A 12813-nucleotide genomic window follows, 5' to 3' on the forward strand; every position below is an offset into this window, starting at 1 on the left:
TGCTAATTAAGAAGCTTAAATCAAGTTGAGTTAACCCTGTGCTACTCAGAAGGGTGAAAAAACACAGCATTGAAGCTTAACCAAAATTCAAAGGTTTACATCGAAGTCCCTAAGACCCTAACCATGGGAAACACCGCGAAGTTGATGAACCAAATCATGCAGCTGAAATTTACGTCCAAGTCCCTCGCACGTCAAGCAAAAAAGTGCGAGAAGGAAGAGAATCCGAGAAGGTGAAAATAAAAAAGGCCATGGAGAAAGGCAATGTCGACGGCGCTCGTATCTACGCCGAGAACTCAATCCGAAAGCAAACCGAGCAACTCAACTATCTCCGACTATCCTCCCGCCTCGACGCCGTCGTGGCGCGGCTGGACACGCAGGCCAAGATGAGCACCATCAACATGTCGATGGGCAGCATCGTCAAATCACTCGAGACCTCGTTGGCCACTGGAAATCTCCAGAAGATGTCGGTGAAACGACCCCAAAATTTCGAGCTTAAAAACTCAAAATTCTAAAGTCGTTAAACACAAAATAATCTCAATAAAATCGAAATCATTTAAGTGCACAGCGGATCATCACTGAGTTATCAATACAACTCAGAAAACCAATTATTACAACCCAAATTTATAATTTACATTACGTAAGTTGGAATGTAATAATCCTCACAATCTCTCACAAAATAGTCACACAAAATCTTCACACAAGCTGGAGGTAAATCACTTCAAGTCCTCTGAGCGGTCCGTCAATTCCCGCTAATCTACACCTGCGGAGTCATCCACTACACCATCGAATTGGTGCACCGGGATTGTAAACACAAACCCGGTAAGCTTTACAGCTCGTATGAGTAAAATGAAAACATATAACTTGCATATCAATATATACGAAAATCCACAAAACAAACAAATATAAATGCACTCATGAGTCAGTGGACGGCCCATCTGGTTGTCCCAAAGAAAAAGAAGCGCTCATGAGAAATTAAGTAACCCTTCTGGTTACCCAAATGCATTTATAATACGGGTACCAAGAACGCTGGTACACATCTGTTACCCCTCTCGTAATACACCGCCGATATTGGATAGCCACCCGCTACCCAACATCCAAAACAATCTGAGTACCCATGAGCAGATAACCACCCGTTACCTCACATGCAGTACTAAGGCAGACAGACTAGAGCTCTAACTGTATCGTAACTTTCGCCCGGCCAAAGGCTAGGTTCCGACTTGCCAAACACGTACAATAATCTCACATCATATTGTATCAATCACGTCTGAAGACAAATCAACATTTTAACAATCTCAATGTTAAAAATCACGTACAATAATCTCACATCATATTGTACCAAAAATCATGTCCGAAGACAAATCAACATTTTAACAAACTCAATGTTAAAATCACGTACAATAATCTCACATCATATTGTACCAAAAATCATGTCCGAAGACAAATCAGCATTTTAACAAACTCAATGTTAAAATCACGTACAATAATCTCACATCATATTGTACAAATCAAAATCACGTGCTCGATATTTAAATCTCGTCATCGAAATGACATAAATCATGATAAAATCATAACAGTATATTATATAGCAAACTATATATATATATATGTACATATTTACCATTTATACAATATATATATAATCCATTATATCGTATACATGTCATATTTCATAAACACGTCCGAAGACAAAAACTCGTCCGAAGACAAACTCGTCCGAAGACAAAACATTTTAACAAACTCATGTTAAAACCACGTACAATAATCACACCTCATATTGTACAAAAATCACATCACATGCTCAACATTTAATTCTCGTCATTCGAAATGACCAATTCCAATGAATTCATAACAGTATATAATATAGCAAACTATATATATATGTACTTATTACCATTTATACGATATATACGTAATCCACTATATTGTATACGTGGTCGTAATTCAATATTAAAAACTCATGCAAAAATCTTGGAATCACCGCAAGGGTAGATTCGTAAATAAGTGAGATTTTACTCACCTTATCGACTCGAGCGTAATTCACAATTCCCGATGATAATTCCTTTCCTCGATTTAACGATCACCTTGAAAAGATAAGAAAAGAGTTTAGAATCGTTTCGTAAACCTTTAAATGCCGAAACAGTAATAATCGGTTACTGTTCAGCAATTTTCGGTTTTTTTTCGAAGTTACTGTTCAATGGTACTGTTCACTGTTACTATTCACGGTTACTGTACAAGTCTACGATTTATACGTATTTCTGTACGTATAAATGTTATATACGTATTTCTGTACGTATAAATGTTATATACGTATTTCTGTACGTATAAACATTAATACGTATTTCTGTACGTATAAATATTAATACGTATTTCTGTACGTATAAATATTATATACGTATTTCTGTACGTATAAATATTAATACGTATTTCTGTACGTATACGTACGATTTAAATGTAAATACAATCTCAGTAAATAAAATTTACTATTTACCTTTTACAAATTACTTTTTACATTTACTGAAAGTAATTTATATTTACTTTTACCGAAGGTAAAATTTAATTACCTTTACCGTAGTAAATAAAAATTACATTTACATTTACTGTACACAGTAAATTACCAAAATACCCTTTCAGTCAAAACTAATCACACCGCCTCACACGGCGGCGCGTGTGGCACACGCGCCACCTCCGGGCGGCCGCGCGTGGGGCCCACGCGCCGAGGCTAACCACGGCGCGTAGCACGCCAACGCTACCTCAAATCTCTCCTACTTTCTCCCCTCTCCTTCCCTCCGGCCTTAGGCCGCCCCTACACCACCCCACACTTCCACACGCTCCTTCACGCGCCGCTTTAAGCGGCGGTGTTCAACACCTCCACACACTCCTCCGATCGCCACAAATCAACCAAAAACAACAACAAATCAATCACATAACCCATCCATACCAATCCTCACCTCGATCAGACCTTTGGATCGTCAAAAACGACGTTGGAGAGCTCGAGATGCCGGCGGCCTTGCAGTTGAGCAGCGGCGGTGCCTATCGCGGTTTTTGATCGCCGATCTTGTCACCGGTGGCACTAGGGGTGAGGAGAGATGATGGTGGTGCAGTCCCTAAGCCTTGGTCTCACCGGTGGAGCGTTTGGGCGACGGAGAATCGCAAGGTTTCGGTGAGAGGGAGAGGAAGAAAGTGACAGTGAGAGGGAGAGGGAAGAGTGATCAGTGTGAGGGAGAAGGAAGAGTGATCAGTGTGAGGGAGAGGGAGAGAGTGATCGGTCAGAGGGAGAGGGACTCGGGGAGGCACGATCGGTGAGAGAGAGAGAAAACCGAGAGAGGGAGGGAGAAAGAGAGAGCGGCGGGGTGAGAGGGGTGAAAGGGTTTCCAATTATGGGAACCCTAGTTGCAACATTTACTTATATACCCCCTCCCAAAATCGGAAACCAACTTCCGTCGTTAATAACTTTTACGTTCGACGTCCGATTCGTACGCGTCACATATCCACGAACTCGTATCGACGAGTTCTACAACTTTCGTGAAGAAAGTTTTCACAAACGATCGACGGAATAAAAGTCGATAATTTCGTTCGGAAAAGTAACGTTTTTCTTATTAAACGTTCCGAGAACGTTTTCCGCTTCCGTTCCGTAAAGTTGCAAACTAACAAAATCAATTTAAATGAATTTCCTAACTTTATAGAATTTACTTCCAATCAAATATCGTTTTGAAAAATTGGGGTTATTACAGTCAGAGACGATGGACAGGTCGAGAGGCAGTTTGTCAGCATGGAGGTTCGGGCTGAGTTCACCGAGAACGCCATGGCGGGGTCGACCTCGCTTTCGACTCCGGAAGGTGATGTGAACAGTCTCATGCAGCAAGTTGCGGATGACTATGGGCTTGGGGTGTCTGTGGGAATGCCTCGACTGGTTGGCCAGGCCGTGAAGATCGAAGAAGCCAAAAAGGTCGATGAGGATGATGAGAACGACCTTTCTAGGAGCCTTGCGGAGCTCAGGGCTACAGGACAGATGTTGTTAGGAGTTCGTAGGTTTTAGGGTTTAAATTCTAGAAGTACGTACACTCATTTTTCCTTGTAATGTACTTTTGATAATATTGTATCTTCTACCACAACCAGCCAGCCCCGACCATTTTAACAATGTAATTACCATGAGAATACTCCTATCTCTTCGATCACCAACTATATATGTTCTTTGATCGTTAATTGCCCGTATGTTCTTGCTTACTGGTGAATATAACTCAATAGAGTTTGAAAGGAGGAAAAAGCCTGAGGTGGATGTCACATTATGTTAATTCATCATATTTGGACCTTGTTTGAATTCAAGAAACTTCTTGTCCAAAAACAATGGATAGAAACTTCTTGTTCAAAAACAATGGATCAGACTAGACTCAACTGATGTATACTTTTAGTCAATGTCCTAAAACGTACCATGCCATGCAGCAACTGATGTATAGGATATTGGAAACCTAGCCTGTAATCTTGGTCCCCCATTTTCAAACAACTCAGTTTGAGAAACTATAAGTAGGCTAGCGTCCAAGAATTTGAATAAAATCCATTCAACTAGTGAATTGATTCTTGATTAATATTCTATCTGGATTTTGACCATGCCACCCCATATATCTTCTGTTGCAAGATGCAGGCAGTATATAATTCTATGGAATCTTGCCAACTTGTAACCAAATTCAGATCGATCATTTTAAGTACTAAAGCTTGAAGATATACATTTGATACGTCAAAGACTCTTAATCAATAAGTGCCATGGAAGTCCCAAATGCTTAATATTCCTCTGGTAATCATAGAATGCCTATTGCTTCAAATGGAAGGGAATGTTACCATTCTCTCATGGACAAATGGATAAGTAGTAGTGTACAGTACTAGTGGAAGTCTCTGTTGATTCTATTCTTTTAGGGAACCTCTAATTTGTTCACAGTCCCAATTTAAGTATCTAAGTAGCAATTGAAAAATAAAGAAGACCAGGCCTTTGGATTAGCAATTGTTCATCGATCCCAATCTAAATGTACAATTCATTATTTTGCAGCAAAACAAAAGAAAACGACTTCAAATTGTGCTAACCCTTAATGTAGTTTTCTGCATAAATTAGAAGTGCCATCTCTTTCTTCCTACTTGTCCTACAGATGCCATTATTCTCTCAATTATCATTCACCTTTTTCTCTCCTGAACATCAATTTGCATTTTCCTATTCCAATGGCTACCTATATACACATTGGAGCATGGTTCTGTCTTCATGTGTATCATACATACACCAAAATCATGGCAGAGACGTCAATGGTTTCGATGTACTTGACCAAAGATTATTACCCTTTCAAACGGGGATTGCCAAATGGTTCGTTCTTACTTCTCATCCAAGTATCAAATTTATAATTGTACCTAACAAACAGTTGCCAATATAATAGACTCTGTTCTGTTATTTCAGGTTTTCTCTGGAAACAATTTCTTGCAGAAACCTCAACTACTTCCAAACTCAAGTTTTTGTGCCCTCCGATTCTTGGGGCCAGCTTTAAGAAAATGAATTGCTGTGTTTTATCTCCAAATAAATCGTCACCAAGTGTGATGATGCCAGAGTTACTTGATGCATGGAACGACGAATATGATGGAGTCATAATTAATCCAGAGAGCTTACCCATGAGTTCAAATGCTTTTGCATCTGCTGTTCAGGCTTCTCTGTCCAAATGGAAAATGAAGGTCTAATTGATGTGAATGAATAGTGTTGATTTGAATATACCTATAAACCTGGCCATTATTTAAATATATCAAAAATTGTTGGACCATTCTATGATTTCTATCTAAAAAGTGGCAACTTTTTACTACACACAAGTCTGATATATGCAACTAAATTAATTGTTACAATGCAGGGGAAAAGGGGGGTATGGCTCAAAATACTACAAGAGCAAGCTGATCTTGTCCCAATTGCAATTCAGGTAACAATTTGACAATCCACGCCTGTTTATCAGTTACAGTAAATGCATATAAGAAAGTTTGTTAATCACAACAAGAAAGTTTGTTAATCACAACATGTTTTGTTCTTAATTAGGAGGGTTTCAACTTTCACCATGCTGAACCAGGATATGTTATGCTAACATTTTGGATTCCAAGTGAGCCTTGTATGCTTCCTGATAGCCCTTCACATCATATTGGTATTGGAGCTTTTGTGATCAATGACAAAAGAGAGGTACATATAAATCAATGATCATTAATCACTAAGAAATGTTTTGACCTCAAGATAATGAATACTACTCTTAAAATTTTGTCTGATATAGGTTCTTGTGGTAAAAGAAAAGTGTTCTTGTAGTTCCTCTGGTGTGTGGAAGATACCAACTGGTTATATCAACAAGGTAAGTATACAACTATACATGTTCAAGAATTCGAGGTTTTAGCATAAGTTCCTCATTTTTTCTTAATTAGACTAACAATGATTGATGTTATCGTCTTTACCCAGTCTGAGGATATATTCTCTGGTGCTACAAGAGAAGTGAAAGAAGAAACTGGGGTAATATATATATATATATATATATATATATATATATATATATATATATATAATCATCGTCTTCTTTAGTGCTATTCACTTTATTTTTATTATCACCTGCTTGATTCATAGTCAATCATTTCTCTTCAAATCACTGATGCAGATTGAGACAACTTTCCTTAAGATGGTAGCTTTTAGGTAAGACTTCTCCTATACATATCTAAGCATTAATTAACACTGTGTATGCATTACATCATATACATTGTTTGCTCATTTCCTATGAATTAATAAAGCTTTTTCCAGCAATATGAGCATGACATATTCCCTAATCCGATCTTCTTCTATTTGCTGGTTTGATGTTTCCTTCCCCTGTTAAACTTAAAAGACATGCACACAAGGTTTCATTTGAGCAGTCAGACTTGCTGTTTGTGTGCATGCTTAAGCCTCTGTCATCTGAGATCACAATTGATGATAAGGAAATCCAAGATGCTAAGGTATTAGGCCGAGTCTACTTTATTCGTATACTTATATATTTTCTGATGTTGATCGATTTTGCTTGCAATACTTATAATTAGTTTTCTTCTCCCCAGTGGATGCCTCTGGATGAGTTTACTGAGCAGCCCTATTATGAAGATGACCACTTATCAAATAAGGTCATTGACATATGCATTGCGGCTCATGGAGATAACTACAGTGGATTCATTGGTCATCAGCTCAACTCCAAAATTGATGGAAAATTATCCTATTTGTATTGTGACCATGTAAATTAATATACAGTATGTTGAAAATTACATGTTCTGTTATTAATTTGAAAGGTCAAAATACAACTCCTGAATGATTCGAATGTACTCTTGTCCTTAGATAATGAAATCTTTGATTCAATCATATATTTGTCATCTATTCATTGTTAATTATTGTAGGACGAAAAGAAAGAATATCATAATTCAACTCCTTGACAAAATGAAGCACCAAAACTCAAAAAGCATGCGCCATAATTTATAAAGAAAATCCCCTAAAACAACTTAAACCGATAAAAATTGTAAACCGGTATTCGATAGAGCATGAAAAATGAGTTGAAATGTAAATCAGTGATGACATCTGCAAGAAACATAGCTTGTCTCCCGATGTGTTGTAAGCAAGGACTAAAATATCAATATTTTATTCGATATTTTTGCGAAAGTTTTCATTTTTCTTCATATAGATATATCTCTTTACATATCAAGCATTTTTCGATGGAAATCGATATTTTCTGATATTTTAATATAACAAGCATTTCTCGATGGAAATTTTTAGTATTTCCCGATATATCGGGAAAGTTTCGATATTTCTCGATATATCCGGAAATTTTCAAAAATTTTGTGTCTGACCAACTTCAAATAAAAAAATTCATTGGTTAGGAGAATCGAACCTCAGATTCATCTCTTGCAAGTACAAAGCTGTAATTAACTCTACTACACCAACTTGTTGTCATATGGCCTTATTTAATATATATATATATATATTGCATTCTATGTCACAACATTCACCTAAAATTGAAATAAAACCAAACTAATTGTTGAGCGGAATCGAACCCCGTTCACCTCATTATAATCTTCACAAAGTTATGGTTATGGTCAATGTCGATAAATACTTGATCCGAACGGGAACTATAAGTATCACAACTCATAGTCAATCACCTATGACCTTTATGGTTGACATATAAGTCAGTACATGTAACGACCCTAAAATTTCGAGCCTAAAAACTCAAAATCTCAAAGTCGTTAGAACACCAATAACAATCTCAATGAAAATGAAATTATTTAAGTGCACAGCGGATCATCACTGAGTTTTCAATACACCTCAGAAAACCAATTATTACAACCCAATTTATAATTTACATTGCGTAAGTTGGAAATGTAATAATCCTCACAATTTCTCACAAAATAGTCACACAAGCTGGAGATAACTAACTTCAAGCCCTCTGAGCGGTCCGTCAATTCCCGCTAATCCACACCTGCGGAGTTATCCACTACACCATCGAATTGGTGCACCGGGATTGTAAACACAAACCCGGTAAGCTTTACAGCTCGTATGAGTAAAATGAAAATATATAACTCGCATATCAAAATATATGAAAATCCACAATCAAAACAAATATAAATGCACTCATGAGTCAGTGGACGGCCCATCTGGTTGTCCCAAAGAAAACGAAGCGCTCATGAGAAATTAAGTAACCCTTCTGGTTACCCAAATGCATTTATAATACGGGTACCAAGAACGCTGGTACACATCTGTTACCCCTCTCGTAATACACCGCCGATATTGGATAGCCACCCGCTACCCAACATCCAAAACAATCTGAGTACCCATGAGCAGATAACCACCCGTTACCTCCCATGCAGTACTAAACTGATATTGGGTAACCACCCGCTACCCAACATCCAAAACAATCTGAGTACTCATGAGCAGATAACCACCCGTTATCTCACATGCCGTACTAAGCTGATATTGGGTAACCACCCGCTACCCAACATCCAAACAATCTGAGTACTCATGAGCAGATAACCACCCGTTACCTCACATGTAGTACTATGGCAGACAGACTAGAGCTCTAACTGTATCGTAACTTTCGCCCGGCCAAAGGCTAGGTTCCGACTTGCCTCACATGTACAATAATCTCACATCATATTGTACCACACATCACGTCCGAAGACAAATCACAATATTTCACATTCTTCGTGATAAAATCATGTACAATAATCACACATCATATTGTACGTTTTAAAACTTTCACGATATATCCACAATAAAAATCATAACAGTATATTATATAGCAAACTATATATATCCGTATTTATTTACCATTTATACAATATATACATAGTCCACTATATCCTATACATGTCATATTTCATAAACACCTGAAAATTAAGTACGATAATCTCACATCATATCGTACTATTTAAATCACACACATGCACAATTTTTCTGTCACCTAAATGACTATTTTTTTTAATGGATTAATAACAGTATGTAATTTAATGAACTATATATATATATGTACTTATTACCATTATACTGTATATATGTAGTCCACCAAATTATATACATGTTGTAATTCATTAAATAAACACGCTTGCAAAAATGTTGAATCACCTCGAGGGTAGATTCGTAATTCAGTGAGATTTTACTCACCTTATTGACTTGAGCGTAATTCCACAATTCCCGATGCTAATTTCCTTTCCTCGGTTTAACGATCACCTTAAAAGAATAAGAAAAGAATTTAGGATCGTTTCGTAAACCTTTAAATGCCGAAACAGTAATAATCGGTTACTGTTCAGCAATTTTCGGTTTTACGAATTTACTGTTCAGTGTTACTGTTCACGGTTACTATTCACGGTTACTGTACAAATATACGATTTATACGTATTTCTGTACGTATAAATGTTATATACGTATTTCTGTACGTATAAATATTAATATGTATTTCTGTACGTATAAATATTAATACGTATTTCTGTACGTATAAATATTAATACGTATTTCTGTACGTATAAATATTAATACGTAATTTTAAATATAAATACAACCTCAGTAAATAAAATTTACTAATTACCTTTTACAAATTACTTTTTACATTTACCGAAAGTAATTTATAATTACATTTACCAAAGGTAAAATTTAATTACATTTACCACAGTAAATAAAAATTACATTTACTTTTACCGTACACAGTAAATTACCAAAATACCCTTCTGTCAAAACTGTCCCACCGCCGCACGTGGCGGCGCGTGTGGCACACGCGCCACCTCCGGCGGGCCGCGCGTGGGGCCCACGCGCCGAGGCTAACCACGGCGCGTAGCACGCCACCGCTACCTCCAATCTCTCCTACTTTCTCCCCTCTATCCTCCTACGGTCCTAGGCAGCCCCTCCGCCACCCCAGACCTCCCCACGCGCCGCCTCTAGGCGGCGGTAACTCCTCCTCCTCCCACTCCTCCGATCCTCCCAAATCGATCCCAAAACATTCACAATTACAATCATCCATCAAATACAACCGAACCATACCTTAATTCGAAGCTAGACCCTTCGATTTGGCCTTGGAAGGGCTTGAATCACCGATGGATTTCAACCCTTGGGAAGGCTCGGATCGATGAAGTTTGGCCTTCAATGTTGAAGGCAGAGAGCACCAGCGAGGATCGGCGTCGGGTAGTCCTCCTCCGTGCTCGAGCTTCGTCGGAGATGTGCCTAGGTCGGGGCGTTCTTCCTGCCGAATCCAGGGGTAGCTGGTGGTGGTCCGGCGCTGCGTGGGACGGCGTGTCAGGCTCGGGGTTGGTAGCGGAGGGTCGTGTGATGCTGCCTAGACAGGCGGTGGGCGACACGATCGAGCGGTGAGGGAAATCGCCGATGATGAATTTTCTGAGGGAGGGGGGTGCGAATCGGGGAGAGAGAAAGGAAGAGAGGGAGAGAGAGCGGCGGGGGAGAGAGAGAGAAGGGTTTTCCTGAAATGGAAACCCTAAACTCTAAAACATTCTATTTATACTAGTTTCCAAATCGGAAACTAACTTCCGACGTTAATAACTTTTACCTCCGACGTCCGATTAGAATGCGTCACATACTCTCGAACTCGTATCGACGAGCTCTACAACTTCCTTGAAGGAAGTTTTCGCAACCGATCGACGGAATAAAAGTCGATATTTACGTTGCAGTAACGTAACGTTTTTTCGAATTAAACATTCCGATAACGTATCCGTTACTCGTTTCATAATGTCGTAACCAATCACCTCCATTCTAATTTAACTTTCACAATTTTATAGAATTCAAATCCACTCAAATGTTGTTTAAAAATTAGGGTTATTACAATCTACCCCCCTTAAAGGAATTTCGTCCCGAAATTCAAACTTACTCAACAAACAACTGTGGATATCTGGTCATCATGTCTGACTCTAGCTCCCAAGATGCACCACCCTCATCATGGTGACTCCACAACACCTTGACTAGCCCAACTTCTCTCCTCCGTAGCTTCTTTGTGGATCTATCCAGGATACGAACCGGCTCGACAACAAAAGTGGCATTTTCCTTCACTTCAATGGTGCTATGATCGATCACATGTGACTCATCTGGTACATACTTCCTTAGCATGGAAATGTGGAAGACGTTGTGAACGCCCGACATGCTAGTAGGCAAGGCTAGTCGATATGCTAGTTCGCCCACTTCTCAAGTATCTCAAAAGGCCCAACATATCTCGGTGCCAACTTTCCCTTCTTGCCGAATCTCACTACACCCAACTTTGGCCCAACAGATAGGTGGTCGACATGGTCTACCTTAAGTGCCTCATAGGGTACCATGCCGATGCTGGAATGGTAACTGTCATTGTAGGCGGACTCAATCAATCTCAAATGATTTCACAGCTACCTTAAAATTCAGCATACATGCTCTCAACCTATCTTCCGTTACCTCAAACTTCCTCCATCAGACAATCTGTCACATGTCCTAACAATAATAGTCGCATGTGAGCTACTCAAAATATAATCATCCTCCCGAAACATAATGATGTTTTCAGCATGGAGGCGTCGACGCCCTCTTTTGTCTAGTTCACCACTCTCTTGCAATTTGACAGACTATCCTCACGTCATGAGTTAGCTCCTACCACTAAGCATGGTCTAAACTCTCAACATCTAACATGAGTCAAATCAATAATTAACACATGCCTACTACTTACATCACACATAGTGATTTCCAAATAAACATGCTTTATCACGACAATAACTTCATAACTTCATCACAATGCATCGCTAGAATAACGAACCTACCATTCCTTCCAATCAACAAAATAATCTCATTTCAAGATCATCTTATTATAACCATAAAAAGTTGTCGTGCATGATACCCACCCAAGTACCCTATTTGTATCGGTAAACACGATAAGGAGATCTTAACTCATCGAGTTCACAACCACCACAGAACACCACCTTGGACTAAGAATTACTCTCAAACAGTTCACCAGAGAATCGACTAATATACGCAAAAGGTTGTAGAAAATTCTACCACCACCACAAGAGAGATGCATCACGCATCCTACCCCTCTCATCAAAACTTACCGTCGAAAATTAATTTCATCTTCTTGCTTCCCTGAGTGGTGTGCCACAATTTACAAGTCAGACCAAGGTGGTATTTATCCCACAACGGTGGAACATGAAAATTAAGCTAATTTACAACGCAAAATCCTACAAGACCGCGACCGCGACATACTTTACCCCTGGTTCATACATGCCTCAAATTCATGACATACGGTCCCACACAAACGCACCAGTGGCATCATCTAACATATTTATTTCCCCCACCGTCGT

The 12813-nt window shown here is 38.9% G+C and overlaps 1 protein-coding gene and 1 pseudogene across 1 annotated transcript; both read left to right on the plus strand.

The window, feature by feature from the left end:
- The first annotated feature begins 123 nt into the window (after window positions 1–123).
- On the plus strand, window positions 124–4036 carry LOC126793552 (ESCRT-related protein CHMP1B-like; annotated as a pseudogene).
- Window positions 4037–5260: 1224 nt separating this feature from the next.
- LOC126790164 (nudix hydrolase 8-like) lies at window positions 5261–7257 on the plus strand. The gene is made up of 9 exons (XM_050516320.1): window positions 5261–5344; window positions 5435–5703; window positions 5874–5939; window positions 6053–6190; window positions 6279–6353; window positions 6458–6508; window positions 6651–6685; window positions 6873–6981; window positions 7078–7257. The coding sequence occupies exons 1-9, from the start codon at window positions 5272–5274 to the stop codon at window positions 7255–7257; spliced, it is 996 nt and encodes a 331-aa protein (XP_050372277.1). The 5' UTR covers window positions 5261–5271.
- Window positions 7258–12813: the final 5556 nt, after the last annotated feature.

This window comes from Argentina anserina, chromosome 1 (assembly GCF_933775445.1).
Source record: "Argentina anserina chromosome 1, drPotAnse1.1, whole genome shotgun sequence".
Classification (NCBI taxonomy): Eukaryota; Viridiplantae; Streptophyta; class Magnoliopsida; order Rosales; family Rosaceae; genus Argentina; species Argentina anserina.